General features: G+C 47.9%; 1 protein-coding gene and 1 pseudogene across 2 annotated transcripts in view; both read left to right on the forward strand.

Annotated features, from left to right (window-relative positions):
• YARS1 (tyrosyl-tRNA synthetase 1) overlaps positions 1–21,716 on the forward strand; it is a 160,796-nt gene that overhangs the window by 43,160 nt on the left and 95,920 nt on the right. Inside the window, exons 1-2 of one of the 2 annotated variants that reach the window (XM_063954138.1) lie at positions 2,451–2,539; positions 20,711–20,817. Coding sequence is in view for 1 of the 2 variants with exons in the window: in XM_063954133.1 (XP_063810203.1) it covers positions 2,483–2,539 (57 nt within the window). In the remaining variant the exon portion in view is untranslated. Of the gene's footprint in view, positions 1–2,445; positions 2,540–20,710; positions 20,818–21,716 lie in introns of those variants that run through there. The other variant, XM_063954133.1, reaches the window with a different exon arrangement.
• LOC135054424 (5S ribosomal RNA) lies at positions 14,180–14,297 on the forward strand (annotated as a pseudogene).

Raw genomic sequence — 21,716 nt, forward strand, 5'->3', positions numbered from 1 at the left:
TTTAAGCTATTAACGGTTTACACATACTGCCCCCAGTAATGCCCACAGTAGTGCTAGATACACATAATGCCAGTTACCCATGATGTCCCCAGCAGGGCACTCACCACCACTGCACGACAGGTACCATCCAGGCTTCTGCACACCGCCTCCTCTGATCAGCAGCAGCCTTCGGTGAACAGGTCTGCTAGAAGCCGGGCACAGGAGTCTCAGGGTAAATACTTTATATTGTCCTAGGGTTAAGGTGGTTACACACTAATAGATATATCTGCATATCAATTGATCTGCAGATATATCTATGGACGGATCGGGCAGTGTGCTGTGCATACACACTGCCCGCTCCTTCGGGGACTGACATCATGAACTGGGCGGGCATGTACACACGCCCGCCCAGTTCAGCTGTCAATCATCGCTGGCCGCCGCAGCATGTGTACGGGCGGTCGGCCGACCGCCACGTACACACACAGCGACGCGCCAATATATCGGTAGATATATTGGCCGTCGGCTGTGCTGCGCGGCCGACGCGATACGTCTGTGAACGACGGAGTTCACAGACGTATCGGCCGTACACACTGTCTGACGGTCCCGCGATATATCGGCCGTTTAAGAGAACGGCCGATATATCGACCAGTGTGTACGGGCCTTTAGGTAGCTTAGTTTTCTTTGATGTGTAGTTATTTGTTCTTTAAGTTGCGTTGCTTGAAAGCCAGAAAAGAAGAGTCTAGCCAGGAAAGAGTTTTGTTCTCTGCATGCCCAGTATACAGTTACCTCCCAGTCCATTTTAAGAATTAATGGAATGGATGACCCAAAAAATCTTTTGTGTTCATTCTAGCACCACGCACCTGTCACAACCCATGCAGTTCCTCTTTCCTGCCTGGGACGTTGCACTCTCCTCTGGTACTTCTATCACACTCTGATCTGTATTTTAGAACTGAGATATAGACCAGAGTGCTCTATAAGCATCAGAGCAGAGGTGTCATTATCTCAGTCGCATTTAAAAAACGTGGTATTTTGGATGTTAGATTTTTGGATATTGTTGACTCAACATGTAATTTATTGTGTACGTTTCATACCCCTTTTCCACCTAAAACCCAGATCACCAAACAATGATTTCAAGCAGTATCACTGCGGCTTGAACCCCGTCCACACTGCAGACTGGACCCGAGTTAGTAGTGGGTCTTCCTCTGCCGGTGCTTGAAGATGACATCATATCCAATTGCCAGTGATCTGTATCTCCAATAGGCTTTTAACGGGACCAGGTTCACCTATTTACACTGCACCGTTACCCAAGTCTGACCGTGGTAGCTACCCAGGAAGGATTCCCAGGTCACTTGACCAAAGTTATTTTTCAAGGACCCTTTTCTACTGAGCTGTGACCCCCGGGTAAACCTGCCAATCACCTGGGTTCATGTGGCAGTGGGAAAGGGCCCTTGATGTTACTTGGTTTGTACTGTTTACACTTTTTATTTCATTGGTTAAAGAGTATGATCTGTTAAATTAAAAAATGTACTCCTTCCTAAACCTATATTTTTAGTTTCCTTTCTGCGCTTGTTTATGCTATTAGAGTTTCTCCTGGTAAAGACAAGTTTTCAGTGTTCAACTCAAGCAAGGTAGATGATGATCTCTGTCAGAATTGGCCATTTTGTGCAAATTAACTTTGTGACAAATGGATGACCGGTGCAGATGTATCTTAATAAAACATGTGTCCCAACCTTTACAACAACAATCTTTATTACATTGCATCATATGTGGCAGCTGATATGATGTCTGTGACAACTGATTGAAGCATTTGTTGAGTAACTTCAAGATTTCAACTACTCACCAGCAAGTTGTTCTAGCACAGGAATGTGCATTTCCAGGCCTTGCAAATGTGTTAAGGTGCATACACACGGTGCGATTTTCCTTGCGAGAAATATAGTGCATATCGCACCGTGTGTATACGGCTTGCGATGCAGATGCGCGATTCCACAGTGTTGGCATTGCAAGAAAAATACTCCCCAATGTGTTTGAGGTACTGTAGTTGATGTAAAATAGCAATAGACGCCAAATGTAAGCCATTTTCATTGTAAAAAAGCACTTGCTTTCATACTGTATATGTAAAGAACATTATAGTGTTAAATGCTGTTCAGCGACGTGATAGTTCTGTTCCGTAATGCATGTCGTCAAGTGCAGGCATCTAGTAAGGAGTGGTTGGGCAGGTGTGTATATCGATACATTCCGAAACCTGACTGATGACAAATGCCATAATTATGTTAGTGCTAAAGCCACTGTTTTTCCTTTTAAGGATTAGTATTTTAAAAGAGACCATACTGAGGCTGGGCATCATATCGGAGGGAAAACACGACTATAATATAATGAATCAGGCTGGTGGGATTTTTATTCTATTTCTGTGTGCTGATGGGAGTTACCAATCTAATCATCACTTTTTTTTTTTTTTTTTTATTCCAGCTTTGTTGGTGAAATTGTGTCCTCCTAACTAGACAGCATGGGTGACTGTCTGACACCTGATGAAAAGGTTCATCTCGTCACACGCAACCTGCAGGTGTGTATACCTCCTTTGTTTTCTGAGATATATATAATATATAGAAAGAGGTGTGTGTGTGTATATATATATATATATATATATATATATATATATATATATATATATATATATATATATATATATATATAGAAAGATGTGTGTGTGTGTATATATATATATATATATATATATATATATGTATGTGTGTATATATATATATATATATATATATGTGTGTGTGTGTGTATATATATATATATATATATATATATATATATATAAAAAATTCTGCAGCGGGGTACAATGGAGTTCCACAGGGAATAACATTGGGGGTGCAGAGTTGGATCTTGATCCGAGGCTCCAACAGGCTAAAAGCTTTGACTGTTCCCAAGATGCACAGCGCCGCCTCCTCTATAACCCCGCCTCTGTGCACAGGAGCTCAGTTTGTAAGTTGGTGCCTGCAGTGCAGACAGCTAACAGGGAGGGCTGCGCTAGGTAGCTCTGAAAAGAGATTTTGAAGAAGACCGAAGACTTCAAGGGGCGCAGCACAGACACTTAAAATTGCTGTATGTCATTCTGACATATCGTGCTGCGGCTCCCTCCCCTCCCCCAGCGGCGCTGTATACTCCCGCGCGCTGTTTGCCGGGTACTTACAGCGGAGGGCTCCGGTTTCTCTTCAGAGACAAACCCTGGAAAGCAGCAGCAAGTATCACGTGGCTGCATTACAGGGAGGAGATAAGAGGTTCCCCCAGACGGGACCCGTTGAAAATCGCGATCTGCCGCGGTCTCTAGGAGACGGACCGCGCGCGCTGGCGTGGACACTGTGGCCATACAGGACCCCATTAGACCACCAGGGCAAAGGGCACAGGTCGGATTACCTCATAATCCGCTTTAATAGGCCCCGCAGTACCCGGTGGTGAAGTCCAGCAAGGCTCTGACCTGTAGCCCCTCCCCCAGGTGCCATTTACTGCAAATGTTCCTGCCCTGGAGCTGCATCTCTCTGTCTCCCTCACGCCCTGTCAGCGTTTGGGCGCCATTACATACAAGCTGAGCTGATTCTGGGACTGCTGGGCAATGTCTCCTCTGTAAAGCCGCCTGTCTCATCAGCGCTGTGCATTTACAGGACACTTAAGTATTCTACATGTCATTTAGACAGTGTTAGTTAAGAACAAGTGCATTACTACAGGGATAGTTAGTACAGTTACCCTGTGATATACATCTAGTCTTTACTGTGCATTGTTAGATCTCTATACCTATATAGCTTTACTTAGTGGTACAGTTTGTACTTAGTATTGCTAGTCCAGTGCAGTTTTATTGTTTGTAATAATTTCTAGATTGTATATGTGACTGAGTGTGTGCCAATAGCTGCTGTGTGATTTCTATTTAGTGTGTCTCACACATATTGCTATGCCTATATTCTGTACCCTGAGGGGGCTAAGTGCATCAGAGTTATCATATAATATAGTGTTTCACAGGATATACTACCTTGGTATTTTTCTCTGTGTTTCTCTGACGTCCTAGTGGATGCTGGGTACTCCGTAAGGACCATGGGGAATAGACGGGCTCCGCAGGAGACTGGGCACTCTTAAAAGAAAGATTAGGTACTATATCTGGTGTGCACTGGCTCCTCCCTCTATGCCCCTCCTCCAGACCTCAGTTAGAATCTGTGCCCGGCCAGAGCTGGATGCACCTAGTGGGCTCTCCTGAGCTTACTAGAAAAGAAAGCATTTGTTAGGTTTTTTATTTTCAGTGAGATCTGCTGGCAACAGACTCACTGCTACGAGGGACTGAGGGGAGAGAAGCAAACCTACCTGCTTGCAGCTAGCTTGTGTTTCTAAGGCTACTGGACACCATTAGCTCCAGAGGGATCGAACACAGGGCCCGACCTCGATCGTCCGTTCCCGGAGCCGCGCCGCCGTCCCCCTTGCAGAGCCAGAAGACGGAAGAACCAGGAGAAAATTGGCGGCTGAAGACTCCGGTCTTCAATAAGGTAGCGCACAGCACTGCAGCTGTGCGCCATTGCTCCCACAGCACACCACACGCTCCGGTCACTGGTGGGTGCAGGGCGCTGGGGGGGGGGGCGCCCTGGGCTGCAATAAGTATACCTTTTGGCACAAAAAGCACATAATACAGTGTATAACACTGTATATGTGCAAAAAACCCCGCCATTAACATTATAAAAAGCGGGAAAAGCCTGCCGCTGAAGGGGCGGGGCTATCTTCCTCAGCACAGCCAGTGCCATTTTCTCTTCACAGCTCCGCTGGAAGGATGCTCCCCAGGCTCTCCCCTGCAGTATACACTACAAGAAGGGTAAAAAAGAGAGGGGGGGGGCACATAAATGTAGGCGCAAAAGGTGATATAAGCAGCTATTGGGGGAAAATTCACTTTGTGTTAGTGTAAATCCCTCTGTTATATAGCGCTCTGGTGTGTGCTGGCATACTCTCTCTCTGTCTCCCCAAAGGACTTTGTGGGGTCCTGTCCTCAGTCAGAGCAATCCCTGTGTGTGTGCGGTGTGTCGGTACGGCTGAGTCGACATGTTTGATGAGGACGCTTATGTGGAGGCGGAGCAGGAGCCGATAAGTGTGATGTCGCCAGAGTGGATGGATATGTGGAAGGTATTAACCGACAGTGTCAACTCCTTGCATAAAAGGTTCGATGACGTAACACCTTTGGACAGCCGGCATCTCAGCCCGCGCCTGCCCAGGCGTCTCAGAGGCCATCGGGCTCAAAAACGCCCGCTACCTCAGATGGCAGACACAGATGTTGACACGGAGTCTGACTCCAGTGTAGACAAGGATGAGACAAATGTACAGTCCACAAGGGCCATCCGATGCATGATTACGGCAATGAAAAATGTGTTGCACATTTCTGACATTAACCCGGTTACCACAAAAAAGGGTATTATGTTTGGGGAGAAAAAGCAGCCAGTGACTTTTCCCCCATCTGATGAGTTAAATGAATTGTGTGAAGAAGCGTGGTGTTCCCCAGATAAGAAATTAGTGATTTCTAAAAGATTACTAATGCCGTACCCTTTCCCGCCAACTGACAGGTTACGTTGGGAAACATCCCCTAGGGTGGACAAGGCGCTCACATGCTTATCAAAAATGGTGGCACTTCCGTCTCAGGATACGGCCGCCTTAAAGGAGCCTGCAGATAGAAAGCAGGAGGCTATCCTGAAGTCTGTGTATACACACTCGGGTACTATACTGAGACCTGCAATTGCTTCAGCATGGATGTGTAGTGCTGCAGCTGCTTGGTCTGATACCCTGTCAGATAACATTGATTCCCTTGACAGGGATACTATTTTGCTAACCATAGAGCATATTAAAGACGTCGTCTTATATATGAGGGATGCACAGAGGGACATTTGCCGGCTGGCATCTAGAATTAATGCAATGTCCATTTCTGCCAGGAGAGTATTATGGACTCGGCAGTGGACAGGTGATGCTGATTCTAAAAGGCACATGGAGGTTTTGCCTTATAAGGGTGAGGAATTGTTTGGGGACGGTCTCTCGGACCTCGTATCCACAGCAACAGCTGGGAAGTCGACTTTTTTACCTCCGGTTCCCTCACAGCCTAAGAAAGCACCGTATTATCAAGTACAGTCCTTTCGGCCTCAGAAAGGCAAGCGGGTCAGAGGCGCGTCCTTTCTGCCCAGAGGCAGGGGTAGAGGGAAAAAGCTGCACCAGACAGCCAGTTCCCAGGAACAAAAATCCTCCCCTGCTTCCACTAAGTCCACCGCATGACGCTGGGGCTCCACAGGTGGAGCCAGATGCGGTGGGGGCGCGTCTCCGGAACTTCAGCGACCAGTGGGTTCGCTCACAGGTGGATCCCTGGGTTCTACAAGTAGTATCTCAGGGATACAAGCTGGAGTTCGAGGCGTCTCCCCCTCGCCGTTACCTCAAATCAGCCTTGCCAGCTGCTCCCAAGGAAAGGGAGGTAGTATTGGCGGCAATTCACAAGCTGTACCTTCAGCAGGTGATAATCAAAGTTCCCCTCCTTCAACAGGGACGGGGTTACTATTCCACAATGGATTCTGAATATCCCAAAGTCGCAGCTGATTCCTACGACCCGTCTGCTGTTCTTGGGCATGATTCTGGACACAGAACAGAAGAAGGTGTTTCTCCCGGAGGAGAAGGCCCAGGAATTGTCATCTCTGGTCAGGGACCTCCTGAAACCAAAACAGGTGTCGGTGCATCACTGCACGCGAGTCCTGGGAAAGATGGTAGCTTTTTACGAAGCAATTCCCTTCGGCAGGTTCCATGCAAGGATCTTCAGTGGGATCTGTTAGACAAGTGGTCCGGATCGCATCTTCAGATGCTTCGGTTGATCACCCTGTCCCCGAGGGCCAGGGTGTCTCTGCTGTGGTGGCTGCAGAGTGCTCATCTTCTCGAGGGCCACAGTTTCGGCATTCAGGACTGGGTCCTGGTGACCACGGATGCAAGCCTCCGAGGTTGGGGGGCAGTCACTCGGGGAAGAAACTTCCAAGGACAATGGTCGAGTCAGGAGACTTCCCTACACATAAATATTCTGGAACTAAGGGCCATTTACAATGCCCTAAGTCAAGCAGAACCCCTGCTTCAAAACCAACCGCTGCTGATTCAGTCAGACTACATTACGGCGGTCGCCCATGTAAACCGACAGGGCGGCACAAGAAGCAGGATGGCGATGGCAGAAGCCACAAGGATTCTTCGATGGGCGGAGAATCACGTGCTAGCACTGTCAGCGGTGTTCATTCCGGGAGTGGACAACTGGGAAGCAGACTTCCTCAGCAGTCACGACCTCCACCCGGGAGAGTGGGGACTTCATCCAGAAGTCTTCAAGCTGATTGTAAATCGTTGGGAAAGGCCACAGGTGGACATGATGGCGTCCCGCCTCAACAAAAAGCTAAAAAGATATTGCGCCAGGTCAAGGGACCCTCAGGCGATAGCTGTGGACGCTCTAGTGACACCGTGGGTGTACCAGTCGGTTTATGTGTTCCCTCCTCTTCCTCTCATACCAAAGGTACTGAGGATAATAAGAAAGAGAGGAGTAAGAACTATACTCATCGTTCCGGATTGGCCAAGAAGAACTTGGTACCCGGAGCTACAAGAAATGATCTCAGAGGACCCTTGGCCTCTGCCGCTCCGACAGGACCTGTTACAGCAGGGGCACTGTCTGTTCCAAGACTTACCGCGGCTGCGTTTGACGGCATGGCGGTTGAACGCCGGATCCTAATGGAAAAGGGCATTCCGGATGAAGTCATTCCTACGCTGATAAAAGCTAGGAAGGATGTGACAGCACAACATTATCACCGCATATGGCGAAAATATGTTGCTTGGTGTGAGGCCAGGAAGGCCCCAACAGAGGAATTTCAGCTGGGTCGATTTCTGCACTTCCTACTGTCAGGAGTGACTATGGGCCTAAAATTAGGATCCATTAAAGTCCAGATTTCGGCCCTGTCTATTTTCTTTCAAAAAGAACTGGCTTCACTGCCTGAAGTTCAGACGTTAGTTAAGGGAGTGCTGCATATTCAGCCCCCTTTTGTGCCTCAAGTGGCACCTTGGGATCTCAACGTTGTGTTGGATTTCCTAAAATCACATTGGTTTGAGCCACTTCAGACCGTGGAGTTGAAGTATCTCACGTGGAAGGTAGTCATGCTGTTGGCCTTGGCCTCAGCTAGGCGTGTGTCAGAATTGGCGGCTTTGTCCTGTAAAAGCCCATATCTGATTTTCCATATGGACAGGGAAGAATTGAGGACTCAGCGTTTCATTTGAACCAACCTATTGTGGTGCCTGCGGCTACTCGGGACTTGGAGGATTCCAAGTTGCTGGACGTAGTCCGGGCCCTGAAAATCTCTGTTTCCAGGACGGCTAGAGTCAGAAAAACTGACTCGCTGTTTATCCTGCATGCACCCAACAAGCTGGGTGCTCCTGCTTCAAAGCAGACTATTGCTCGCTGGATCTGTAGCACGATTCAACTTGCACATTCTGCGGCTGGACTGCCGCATCCTAAATCAGTAAAAGCCCATTCAACGAGGAAGGTGGGCTCTTCTTGGGCGGCTGCCCGAGGGGTCTCGGCTTTACAACTTTGCCGAGCTGCTACTTGGTCGGGATCAAACACTTTTGCAAAATTCTACAAGTTTGATACCCTGGCTGAGGAGGACCTTGAGTTTGCTCATTCGGTGCTGCAGAGTCATCCGCACTCTCCCGCCCGTTTGGGAGCTTTGGTATAATCCCCATGGTCCTTACGGAGTACCCAGCATCCACTAGGACGTCAGAGAAAATAAGAATTTACTCACCGGTAATTCTATTTCTCGTAGTCCGTAGTGGATGCTGGGAGCCCGTCCCAATTGCGGACTTTCTGCAATACATGTATATAGTTATTGCTTAACTATAGGGTTATTGTTCTGAGCCATCTGTTGAATGAGGCTCAGTTGTTGTTCATACTGTTAACTGGGTATAGTTATCACAAGTTGTACGGTGTGGCTGGTATGAGTCTTACCCTGGATTCCAAATCCTTTCCTAGTAATGTCAGCTCTTCCGGGCACAGTTTCCCTAACTGAGGTCTGGAGGAGGGGCATAGAGGGAAGAGCCAGTGCACACCAGATATAGTACCTAATCTTTCTTTTAAGAGTGCCCAGTCTCCTGCGGAGCCAGTCTATTCCCCATGGTCCTTACGGAGTACCCAGCATCCACTACGGAATACGAGAAATAGAATTACCGGTGAGTAAATTCTTATTTTTACAGTCACCACATACCTCTTAAATCCTCTGTTTGTGTTCTGCTTTGCGGTCACACTGTACAGGGTTTTTTTTGTCAGGTAATTTGTCTGCTTATTTTGTACTATTTCACCCTTAAGTTACGCTTACATATAATGTCTGCTAAACAGGGTGATAGATCCATGGCTGATCCTGCACCATGCAGTGCTGACGCGACAGATTATTCAGAGGAAAACATAGCAGCTGAGGGCTGGAGCTGTGCATAGGCCCACTATTGCGGCTTCTTGGGCGGCAAAAGCTATTGAAGCCTGGGTTCAGGAAATTGAAGCGGAACTACCGTTGAATTTTCCTGATAATGCTAGACAGTGTCTTTCATATATTGTTACAGCCTCTCATTATATTCAGGAGGCGGCATCTGATGCAGGTGTCCTGGCGGCCAAGGCGTCTACTACTACCATTCTGGCTCGCCGGATTCTCTTGTTGCGGTCCTGGTCTGTAGATCTGGACTCTAAAAAGACCTTGGAGGTGATCCCTTTTAAGGCAAACATTCTTTTTTGGGAAGATCTCAACAAGATTGTTGCTGACTTGGCATCGGCTAAGACTGCATGTCTGCCTAATACTTCTCCTTCGGCTCTGAAGGCTAAGTGTACTTCCTTTCGTTCCTTTCGACCTCCAGGTAAAGCAAAGGGTCAGGCGTACCCGAAACAGGCTTGCATTTCTAAAACCTCTAACGTTCCTGGGCTTGCCCGTAAGCTTGCCTCCAAAACAGACAAGCCTGCTGCATGACGGGGCGGGCCTCCCCCCTGGGGGATCCCAGGGTGAGAGGCCAACTTCTACGGTTTGCTCAGGTTTGGTTACAGACCACTTCGGACGCCTTGTTAAGGGAAGTTGTCACTCACGGATACGCCATCTCTTTCAAGAAACGTCCCCCTCACCAATTTTGCTCAACAAACATTCCTTTGGACCAGGTAAAAGCAAAAACTCTCCATTTGGTGGTACAATCTCTCCTGGATACAGGAGTGATAGTGCCGGTGCCTCTGGCTCAGAGGGGCAGGGGGAACTATTCCACGCTGTTTCTAGTCCCGAAACCGAATGGGTCCTCGGCCCATTCTCAACCTGAAGACTTTGAACAAATTTGTGAAAGTTTCCAATTTTCGTATGGAAACGCTTCGCTCTATTGTTCAGGGATACCAAGGCCTATATGGTATCCCTGGACATACAGGATGCTTAACTGCATATACCTATTGCAGTGTCGCATCAGCAATACCTGCGGATTGTTATTGGCAACCCACATTTTCAATTCCAGGCCTTTATCTTTCGGTCTGACCACGGCTCCATGAATTTTCACCAAGGTCATGACTGCTCTGTTCCGCTGTCAGGGCATCATGATCCTGCCGTATCTGGATGACCTGTTGATCCTGGTGAAATTTCCAGAGGTTCTCCTCTGTCATCTGGAACTGACGGTCCAATTCCTGCAAGCCCACGGGTGGCTCATCAACTGGAAGATATCTTCCCTGGTCCCTGCTCAGAGCATGGTGCACCTGGGAGCGCTATTGGACACCAAACCAACGGTTGTTTTTGTCTCCAGAGAAGGTCCTGAAGCTACACTCAGCAATGCAAGTACTAGGCCTCATGGTGTCGGCTTTCGACTTGGTAGAGTACGCTCAATTTCATTCCCGCCCTCTGCAGAGGTTGATACTTTCCAAGATCCTCACCGGATCAGGACTCGCATGATCTCCTTGACTCCGGAGGTCTGCTTGTCACTGAGCTGGTGGCTACAGGACCAGCAACTGAGCAGGGGTCGTCCCTTCTGGATCTCCAACTGGGTCCTTCTGACGAAGGATGCCAGTCTGCGGGGCTGGGGAGCAGTGTTGGAGCAACACTCTCTTCAGGGTCGGTGGACCAGGGAGGAATCTCTCCTCCCGATAAACATTCTGGAATTGTGGGCAGTGTTCAATGTGTTGACACTAGCCCTGCCTCTAGTACGGAACAGGCCTGTTCAAGTACAGTCGGACAACGCCACAACAGTGGCGTACATAAATCATCAAGGTGGCACTCGAAGCTGCATGGCAATGATGGAAATGTCAAAAATCCTTAGTTGGGCGGAACACCATTTGCCAGCCATATCGGCAGTGTTCATTCCGGGAGTCCTCAACTGGGAAGCGGACTTCCTCAGTCGTCAGGACGTACACGCCGGAGAATGGATCCTTCATCCAGAGGTTTTTCAACTGCTAGTGGACAATTGGGGCCTACCGGATGTAGACCTGATGGCGTCTCGACACAATCACAAGGTTCCGGTCTTCGGAGCAAGGGATCCTCAAGCAGCGTTCGTGGACACACTGGCAATTCCATTGAACTTTCAGCTGCCGTGCGTGTTCCCTCCGGTATCACTTCTGCCCAGGGTGATAAGGAAGTTCAAGCAAGGAGGAGGAAACCTACTTCTCATCGCTCCAGCGTGGCCCAGACAGCATTGTTTCTCAGACCTACTTCCACAGCGCCAAGACCTCCTTGTTCAAGGCCCTTGTGTCTACCAGGATTTGGCCTGGCTGGCTTTGACGGCGTGGCTCTTGAAGCTTCCGTACCGAGGGCCAAAGGATTTTCTGAGGCGATTGTTCAAACTATGTAACTACGTAAACCGGCGTCTGCTCTGATTTATTGTAGGGTCTGGAATTCTTACTTCGCCTGGTGTGTGACTAACCATTATGATGCATAGAAGTTCAGTACTGCCAAGCTTTTGGCTGTCCTGCAATAGGGCCTGGACTTAGGCCTTAGTCTGGCCTCCCTCAAGGTTCATATTTCTGCCTTGTCGATATGGTTTCAGAGAAAAATTGCGACTCTGCCTGATGTTCATACATTCACTCAGGGTGTTTTTACGGATTCAACCTCCCTATGTCCCGCCTGTGGCTCCTTGGGATTTGTCGGTTGTTCTGGATGCCTTACAAGAGTCTCCGTTTGAACCTCCTGAGTCTGTGGACCTTAAGTAGCTTACTCTTAAGGTCTTGTTCTTGCTGGCTATTGCCTCTGCTAGACTGGTTTCAGACTTGGGTGCCTTGACCTGTAGGTCACCCTTTCTGATTTTTCACCGTGACCGAGCGGTTCCTAGATCTCACCCTGGTTATCTGCTTAAGGTGGTGTCCTCTTTCCACCTTAACCAAGAGATTGTGGTTCCGGCCTTTACCTCTCCTGATTTATCCTCCAAAGAGCGGTATTTGGATGTGGTACGGGCTCTCCGTATTTATGTGAAGAGAACAGCTTATCTTAGATCTGATTCCCTCTTTGTCGTTTTTGGTTTTCACAAAGTTGGCTGGCCTGCGAATAAGCAAACCTTGGCCAGATGGATTAGAATGGTGATTGCACAAGCTTATGTACAGGCTGGTCTTCCAGCTCCTGCTATCATCAGAGCCCATTTTACTCGGTCTGTTGGACCTTCATGGGCGGCCTGATGTGATGCAACCCTTGAACAATTGTGCAAGGCGGCTACGTGGTCCTCAGTGAACACGTTCATAAGGTTCTATGCCTTCGATACTTCCGCCTCCCAGGATGCCTCATTTGGACACCGGGTTCTTGTGCCCTCTACAGCGCATCCCATCCCATGAGGAACTGCTTTAGGACATCCCCAGTGTTATTCCCTGTGGAACCCCAGTGTACCCCGCTGCAGAAAAGGATATTTATGGTAAGAACTTACCTTTGTTAAATCTCTTTCTGCGAGGTACACTGGGTTCCACAGGGCGTCCACCCTGACGCACTCAAGCATTGTAGGGATCAGGAGAGCAGTCAGAGCTTACCCAGCGGCGGCATGACCAGGTCCTCCACAGCATTCCCTCCGGTGTCAGCGACGAGCAGCAGCAGTCCAGGGAGTGGTAATCCCATCCTATAATCACAGTAGCAGAATTGTGTCCGAATACTAGCCCTAGTGCGGACAACAGTTACCTGCGATCTACCAGCATTCCCACCCCCCTGTGCACACCCCGTTTATCAGCTATTGCCTACACTGTGAGGACCATTATCTGACCACTATAGATGTTAGCCTGGGTATATAATGTGAGATATTTTGCAAGTTAGAGTTGGCTGACTATTTTAGAAATATATAAACTCTGTATGATAGCTTATTGAATATCGGCACAATTGGTTGATTAACCCTCTAACTGCCCCTTCTTAATTTGTTGTGACCCGAGTATATAGTAGGCTTGTGTAACCCTATAATTGCAACTGTTATGGGTTTTTGTCTGCAGATACTATATGCATACTAACAAGTGTAATTGTACAATATTTAGAATTCTGTTTTGAGCTCACAGCTGTGGCTATATGTATGTGTGTGTGTATATATATATATATATATATATATATATATATATATATATATATATATATATATATATAATATTTTTTATATATATATATATATATATATATATATATATGTTTTTATATATATATATATATATATATATATATATATATATTTATATATGAGTTTGTGCTAGAATAGAGTCATATGCTCTCCACCAGAATCTGTAGAGACAGCCACTTTGGGGTTCTACACTAGGTAGGTGACTAATACCAGGATAGGCCATCAGCCATACTTGAGAAAATAATTGTTACACATGCACCAAAGCATTATTGGGCAATGATCCGCACTGTCTACTCAATTAACACAAGCCTAAAAAGTAGACAGAGAACTGGTAGATGATCCTCACTGCCCATTTAATCAGCTTTCAGTCTGGTTTATAGTTCCAGCATTACTACATTTACCGCCAACTGGTTAAGACCCCCCCCCTTCTCCATCCCCCTTCTCACCATTCAGGGACTGTCATCGGTGATCCAGTACTTCCACCTACGGCAGTTTCCCAACTGGTAGGCTCGGCTTACTGCCTAACACCAACAGCAGATCCCGTTCTATTACTTCTATCTGGATACTTTCAATGATTCTGGAGAAAAGTTGATTAGGGACTCCTGTGACCTACTACCACACCATACTGCATTTGCCCAATCTCGTCCGATCTTGGAAGCTATACAGTATAGGGCCGAGTCAGTACCAGGCGGGAGACCACCTGGGAATACCCGGTGTAGTAGGTCGGAGCTTTGGGGACACTTCGGTCTAACATAGAGTGACAGGATGAATCTGCTGTCAATCTGTATCAATTGCCAACCTGTGGCGGGTTAATCCTTATATCATCCTACTATATATCCCTTTTCGACAAGGACCATAACCGTGACTCTCAGATATATTAGATCTACATACTGCATGTGTTGAGGTTGATATCAGGTGCTAGTGAGCCAATATATGAAGGTGGCATAAGCTTAATATAGGTTGCGCATAACAATCCAATTCAGGATATTAATATGGGACCATATTCCCGTTGCCACTGCTGCTCATTATTATACTGATATTTCTCTAACGTCCTAAGTGGATGCTGGGGACTCCGTAAGGACCATGGGGAATAGCGGCTCCGCAGGAGACTGGGCACAAAAGTAAAGCTTTAGAACTACCTGGTGTGCACTGGCTCCTCCCCCTATGACCCTCCTCCAAGCCTCAGTTAGATTTCTGTGCCCGAACGAGTAGGGTGCACACTAGGTGGCTCTCCTGAGCTGCTTAGTGAAAAGTTTAGTTTTAGGTTTTTTATTTTCAGTGAGACCTGCTGGCAACAGGCTCACTGCATCGAGGGACTAAGGGGAGAAGAAGCGAACTCACCTGCGTGCAGAGTGGATTGGGCTTCTTAGGCTACTGGACATTAGCTCCAGAGGGACGATCACAGGCCCAGCCATGGATGGGTCCCAGAGCCGCGCCGCCGGCCCCCTTACAGAGCCAGAAGACAGAAGAGGTCCGGAAAATCGGCGGCAGAAGACTTCCTGTCTTCAACAAGGTAGCGCACAGCACTGCAGCTGTGCGCCATTGCTCTCAGCACACTTCACACTCCGGTCACTGAGGGTGCAGGGCGCTGGTGGGGGGCGCCCTGAGACGCAATAAAAACACCTTGGATGGCAAAAAATGCATCACATATAGCTCCTGGGCTATATGGATGCATATAACCCCTGCCAGAATACATAGAAAAACGGGAGATAGGCTCCGCCCCCTTCTCGGCGGCCTTATCTCCTCAGCACACTGGCGCCATTTTCCCTCACAGCTCCGTTGGAGGGAAGCTCCCTGGCTCTCCCCTGCAGTCACTACACTACAGAAAGGGTTAAAAAAGAGAGGGGGGGCACTAATTACGCGCAGTATTAAAGATACAGCAGCTATAAGGGGAAAAACACTTATATAAGGTTATCCCTGTATATATATATAGCGCTCTGGTGTGTGCTGGCAAACTCTCCCTCTGTCTCCCCAAAGGGCTAGTGGGGTCCTGTCCTCTATCAGAGCATTCCCTGTGTGTGTGCTGTATGTCGGTACGTTTGTGTCGACATGTATGAGGAGAAAAATGATGTGGAGACGGAGCAGATTGCCTGTAATAGTGATGTCACCCCCTAGGGGGTCGACACCTGAGTGGATGAACTGTTGGAAGGAATTACGTGACAGTGTCAGCTCTGTATAAAAGACAGTGGTTGACATGAGACAGCCGGCTACTCAGCTTGTGCCTGTCCAGACGTCTCATAGGCCGTCAGGGGCTCTAAAGCGCCCGTTACCTCAGATGGCAGATATAGACGCCGACACGGATACTGACTCCAGTGTCGACGGTGAAGAGACAAATGTGACTTCCAGTAGGGCCACACGTTACATGATGGAGGCAATGAAAAATGTTTTACACATTTCTGATAATACGAGTACCACCAAAAAGGGGTATTATGTTCGGTGAGGAAAAACTACCTGTAGTTTTCCTGAATCTGAGAAATTAAATGAGGTGTGTGATGATGCGTGGGTTTCCCCCGATAACAACTGATAATTTCTAAAATGTTATTGGCATTATATCCTTTCCCGCCAGAGGTTAGGGTGCGTTGGGAAACACCCCCTAGGGTGGATAAAGCGCTCACACGCTTGTAAGGGCTCTACCCTCTCCTGAGATGGCCGCCCTTAAGGATCCTGCTGATAGAAAGCAGGAGGGTATCCTAAAATGTATTTACACACATACTGGTGTTATACTGCGACCAGCAATCGCCTCAGCCTGGATGTGCAGTGCTGGGTTGGCGTGGTCGGATTCCCTGACTGAAAATATTGATACCCTAGATAGGGACAGTATATTTTTGCCTATAGAGCATTTAAAAGATGCATTTCTATATATGCGTGATGCACAGCGGAATATTTGCCGACTGGCATCAAGTCTAAGTGCGTTGTCCATTTCTACCAGTAGAGGGTTATGGACACGACAGTGGTCAGGTGATGCGGATTTCAAACGGCATTTGGAAGTATTGCCTTATTAGGAGGAGGAGTTATTTGGGGTCGGTTTTTCAGACCTGGTGGCCACGTCAACAGCTGGGAAATCCACGTTTGTACCCCAGGTCGCCTCTCAACATGAGAAGACGCCGTATTATCAGGTGCAGTCTTTTCGTGGACAAGCGGGCAAAAGGTTCCTCATTTCTGCCCCGTGACAGAGGGAGAGGAAAAAGGCTGCAGAAATCAGCCAGTTCCCAGGAACAGAAACCCTCTCCCGCCTCTGCCAAGCCCTCAGTATGACGCTGGGGCTTTACAAGCAGAATCAGGCACGGTGGGGGGCCCGTCTCAATGAATTTCAGCGCGCAGTGGGCTCACTCGCAAGTAGACCCCTGGATCCTTCAGGTGATATCTCAGGGGTACAAATTGGAATTCGAGACGTCTCCCCCTCGCCGTTTCCTAAAGTCGGCTTTACCGATGTCTCCTTCTGACAGGGAGACAGTTTTGGAAGCCATTCACAAGCTGTATTCCCAGCAGGTGATAATCAAGGTACCCCTCCTGCAACAGGGAACGGGGTATTATTCCACACTGTTGTGGTACCGAAGCCGGACGGCTCGGTGAGACCGATTCTAAATCTAAAATCTTTGAACACTTACATACAGAGGTTCAAATTCAAGATTGAGTCACTCAGAGCAGTGATTGCGAACCTGGAAGAAGGGGACTACATGATGTCTCGGGACATCAAGGATGCTTACCTTCATGTCCAAATTTACCCTTCTCACCAAGGGTACCTCAGGTTTATGGTACAGAACTGTCACTATCAGTTCAGACGCTGCCGTATGGATGGTCCACGGCACCCCGGGTCTTTACCAAGGTAATGGCCGAAATGATAATATTCCTTCGAAGGAAGGGAATTTTAGTTATCCCTTACTTGGACGATTCCCTGATAAGGGTAAGATCCAGGGAACAGTTGGAGGTCGGTGTAGCACTATCTCAGGTAGTGTTGCGGCAGCACGATTGGATTCTCAATATTCCAAAATCGCAGCTGGTTCCGACGACTAGTCTTCGTTTCCTAGGGATGATCCTGGACACAGTCCAGAAAAAGGTGTTTCTCCCGGAGGAGAAAGCCAGGGAGTTATCCGAGCTAGTCAGGAACCTCCTAAAACCGAGCCAAGTCTCAGTGCATCAATGCACAAGGGTTCTGGGTAAAATGGTGGCTTCCTACGAAGCAATCCCATTCGGCAGATTCCACGCAAGAACTTTCCAGTGGGACCTGCTGGACAAAGGGTCCGGGTCGCATCTTCAGATGCATCAGCGGATAACCCTGTCACCAAGAACAAGGGTGTCCCTCCTGTGTTGGTTGCAGAGTGCTCATCTTCTAGAGGGCCGCAGATTCGGCATTCAGGACTGGGTCCTGGTGACCACGGATGCCAGCCTGCGAGGCTGGGGAGCAGTCACACAGGGAAGGAATTTCCAGGGCTTATGGTCAAGCCTGGAGACATCACTTCACATAAATATCCTGAAGCTAAGGGCCATTTACAATGCTCTAAGCGTAGCAAGACCTCTGCTTCAAGGTCAGCCGGTGTTGATCCAGTCGGACAACATCACGGCAGTCACCCACGTAAACAGACAGGGTGGCACAAGAAGCAGGAGGGCAATGGCAGAAGCTGCAAGGATTCTTCGCTGGGCGGAAAATCATGTGATAGCACTGTCAGCAATTCCGGGAGTGGACAACTGGGAAGCAGACTTCCTCAGCAGACACGACCTCCACCCGGGAGAGTGGGGACTTCACCCAGAAGTCTTCCACATGATTATAAACCGTTGGGAAAAACTCGACAGGTATTGCGCCAGGTCAAGGGACCCTCAGGCAATAGCTGTAGACGCTCTGGTAACACCGTGGGTGTACCAGTCAGTGTATGTGTTCCCTCATCTGCCTCTCATACCCAAGGTACTGAGATTGATAAGATGGAGAGGAGTAAGCACTATATTCGTGGCTCCGGATTGGCCAAGAAGGACTTGGTAACCGGAACTTCCAGAGATGCTCACGGAGGATCCGTGGCCTCTACCTCTAAGAAAGGACCTGCTCCAGCAAGGACCCTGTCTGTTCCAAGACTTACCGCGGCTGCGTTTGACGGCATGGCGGTTGAACGCCGGATCCTGAAAAAAAAAAAAGGCATTCCGGATGAAGTCATCCCTATCCTGATCAAAGCCAGGAAGGATGTAACCGCAAAACATTATCACCGCATTTGGCGAAAATATGTTGCGTGGTGCGAGGCCAGTAAGGCCCGACGGAGGAAATTCAACTGGGTCGATTCCTACATTTCCTGCAAACAGGAGTGTCTATGGGCCTGAAATTGGGGTCCATTAAGGTTCAAATTTCGGCCCTGTCAATTTTCTTCCAAAAAGAACTAGCTTCAGTCCCTGAAGTTCAGACGTTGTAAAAGGGGTACTGCATATACAGCCTCCTTTTGTGCCTCCAGGGGCACCTTGGGATCTCAATGTAGTTCTTGGGTTCCAAAAGTCACATTGGTTTGAACCACTTAAATCTGTGGAGTTAAAATATCTCACATGGAAAGTGGTCATGCTGTTGGCCCTGGCCTGGGCCAGGCGCGTGTCAGAATTGGCGGCTTTATCCTGTAAAAGCCCTTATCTGATTTTCCATTCGGACAGGGCGGAATTGAGGACTCGTCCTCAGTTTCTCCCTAAGGTGGTTTCAGCGTTTCACCTGAACCAACCTATTGTGGTGCCTGCGGCTACTAGGGACTTGGAGGACTCCAAGTTGCTAGACGTTGTCAGGGCCCTGAAAATATATGTTTCCAGGACGGCTGGAGTCAGAAAATCTGACTCGCTGTTTATCCTGTATGCACCCAACAAGCTGGGTGCTCCTGCTTCTAAGCAGACTATTGCTCGTTGGATTTGTAGTACAATTCAGCTTGCACATTCTGTGGCAGGCCTGCCACAGCCAAAAATCTGTAAATGCCCACTCCACAAGGAAGATGGGCTCATCTTGGGCGGCTGCCCGAGGGGTCTCGGCTTTACAACTTTGCCGAGCAGCTACTTGGTCAGGAGCAAATACGTTTGTAAAATTCTACAAAATTGATACCCTGGCTGAGGAGGACCTGGAGTTCTCTCATTTGGTGCTGCAGAGTCATCCGCACTCTCCCGCCCGTTTGGGAGCTTTGGTATAATCCCCATGGTCCTTACGGAGTCCCCAGCATCCACTTAGGACGTTAGAGAAAATAAGAATTTACTTACCGATAATTCTATTTCTCGTAGTCCGTAGTGGATGCTGGGCGCCCATCCCAAGTGCGGATTGTCTGCAATACTGGTACATAGTTATTGTTACCAAAAAATCGGGTTATTGCTGTAGTGAGCCATCTTTTCTAGAGGCTCCTCTGTTATCATGCTGTTAACTGGGTTTAGATCACGAGTTGTACGGTGTGGCTGGTATGAGTCTTACCCGGGATTCAAAATCCTTCCTTATTGTGTACGCTCGTCCGGGCACAGTATCCTAACTGAGGCTTGGAGGAGGGTCATAGGGGGAGGAGCCAGTGCACACCAGGTAGTTCTAAAGCTTTACTTTTGTGCCCAGTCTCCTGCGGAGCCGCTATTCCCCATGGTCCTTACGGAGTCCCCAGCATCCACTACGGACTACGAGAAATAGAATTATCGGTAAGTAAATTCTTATTTTATCAGTCTATTTTATTTTATATTTTTATATTTCTTCAGGGGACTATATTTTAATAAGTACTGAATAAAAGTTAATTTTTACACTTCTACAACAAAACAGACTGACATTCGTCCTTTTCGTAAGAGTGCACCAACAAAAAGTTGCCTTTCTTCTCCTTGCCTTGTATTTCTAGAACTTGGCAGGGTTTACTAAAGTCCATGTATAGTTAAATTCTTAGCAGTAGTCATCGTTTCTCTCATAATGTACCGGTGTCCTCGGTGTTGCATTCTGACAATTTATTGCCAGATCTGATATCATTAGGCAGGTCGCCAGGTATTACATTTCACTGAGACAGCCTCTGTCAAAAGTTGAAGTTTTATTTGCTAAAAGACAAAGGGAGACTGTGTGTGTTCATTATTAAGATTCGCTTAATAAGCGGTTGACGGAAGGTGGCAAAATCCAGATAACCGTTTTTATATACCAAAGCGATTTTTGTCTACCTATTCTTTACCACAGGCTATGACAACTGAATGGAAAAATTCACCACCAGTAGATTCTTCCGTTTCAAAAGTAGTTAACTGTTCCAGGCCCAGCTGCAACAATGCTTAAAGACCCGTCTGAATGTAAGTTGGAGGCAATGCTAAAGTCCATGTATACATCAGAAGTGTTGCTTAGACCTGCTTTAGTTGGAGTTTTGGTAACAAGGCTGTAGTTGCATGGACTAAACAGCTCTGATTAGGCTTGCAACAGTGTCTTTTCCTCACACAGTTTATACGTCTCACTGATCACTTTTGTGAATCGGCTGAGTAATTAGGTACGGCTTTTAGGGATGTCGGAAAAGTTAGGTCTCGGCATTCAGCTTCAATAATTGCGGCCCGATGGGCGCTTTTGTTACGTTCTTGGCACGCCAAGGCTGATACAAAATGAGACTTGAGGCATTGGCTTATACAGGTGATATGTTATTTGGGCCTCAATTGGACAAATGTACACTGCTCAAGAAAATAAAGGGAACACTTGAACAACACAATGTAACTCCAAGTCAATCACACTTCTGTGAAATCAAACTGTCCACTTAGGAAGCAACACTGATTGACAATCAATTTCACATGCTGTTGTGCAAATGGAATAGACAACAGGTGGAAATTATAGGCAATTAGCAAGACACCCCCAATAAAGGAGTTGTTCTGCAGGTGGTGACCACAGACCACTTCTCAGCTCCTATGCTTTCTGGCTGATGTTTTGGTCACTTTTGAAAGCTGGCGGTGCTTTCACTCTAGTGGTAGCATGAGACGGAGTCTATAACCCACACAAGTGGCTCAGGTAATGCAGCTCATCCAGGATGACACATCAATGCGAGCTGTGGCAAGGAGGTTTGCTGTGTCTGTCAGCGTAGTGTCCAGAGCATGGAGGCGCTACCAGGAGACAGGCCAGTACATCAGGAGACGTGGAGGAGGCCGTAGGAGGGCAACAACCCAGCAGCAGGACAGCTACCTCCGCTGCTGGGAGGAACAGGAGGAGCACT

The sequence above is a fragment of the Pseudophryne corroboree genome, chromosome 2, assembly GCF_028390025.1.
Source record: "Pseudophryne corroboree isolate aPseCor3 chromosome 2, aPseCor3.hap2, whole genome shotgun sequence".
NCBI lineage: Eukaryota > Metazoa > Chordata > Amphibia > Anura > Myobatrachidae > Pseudophryne > Pseudophryne corroboree.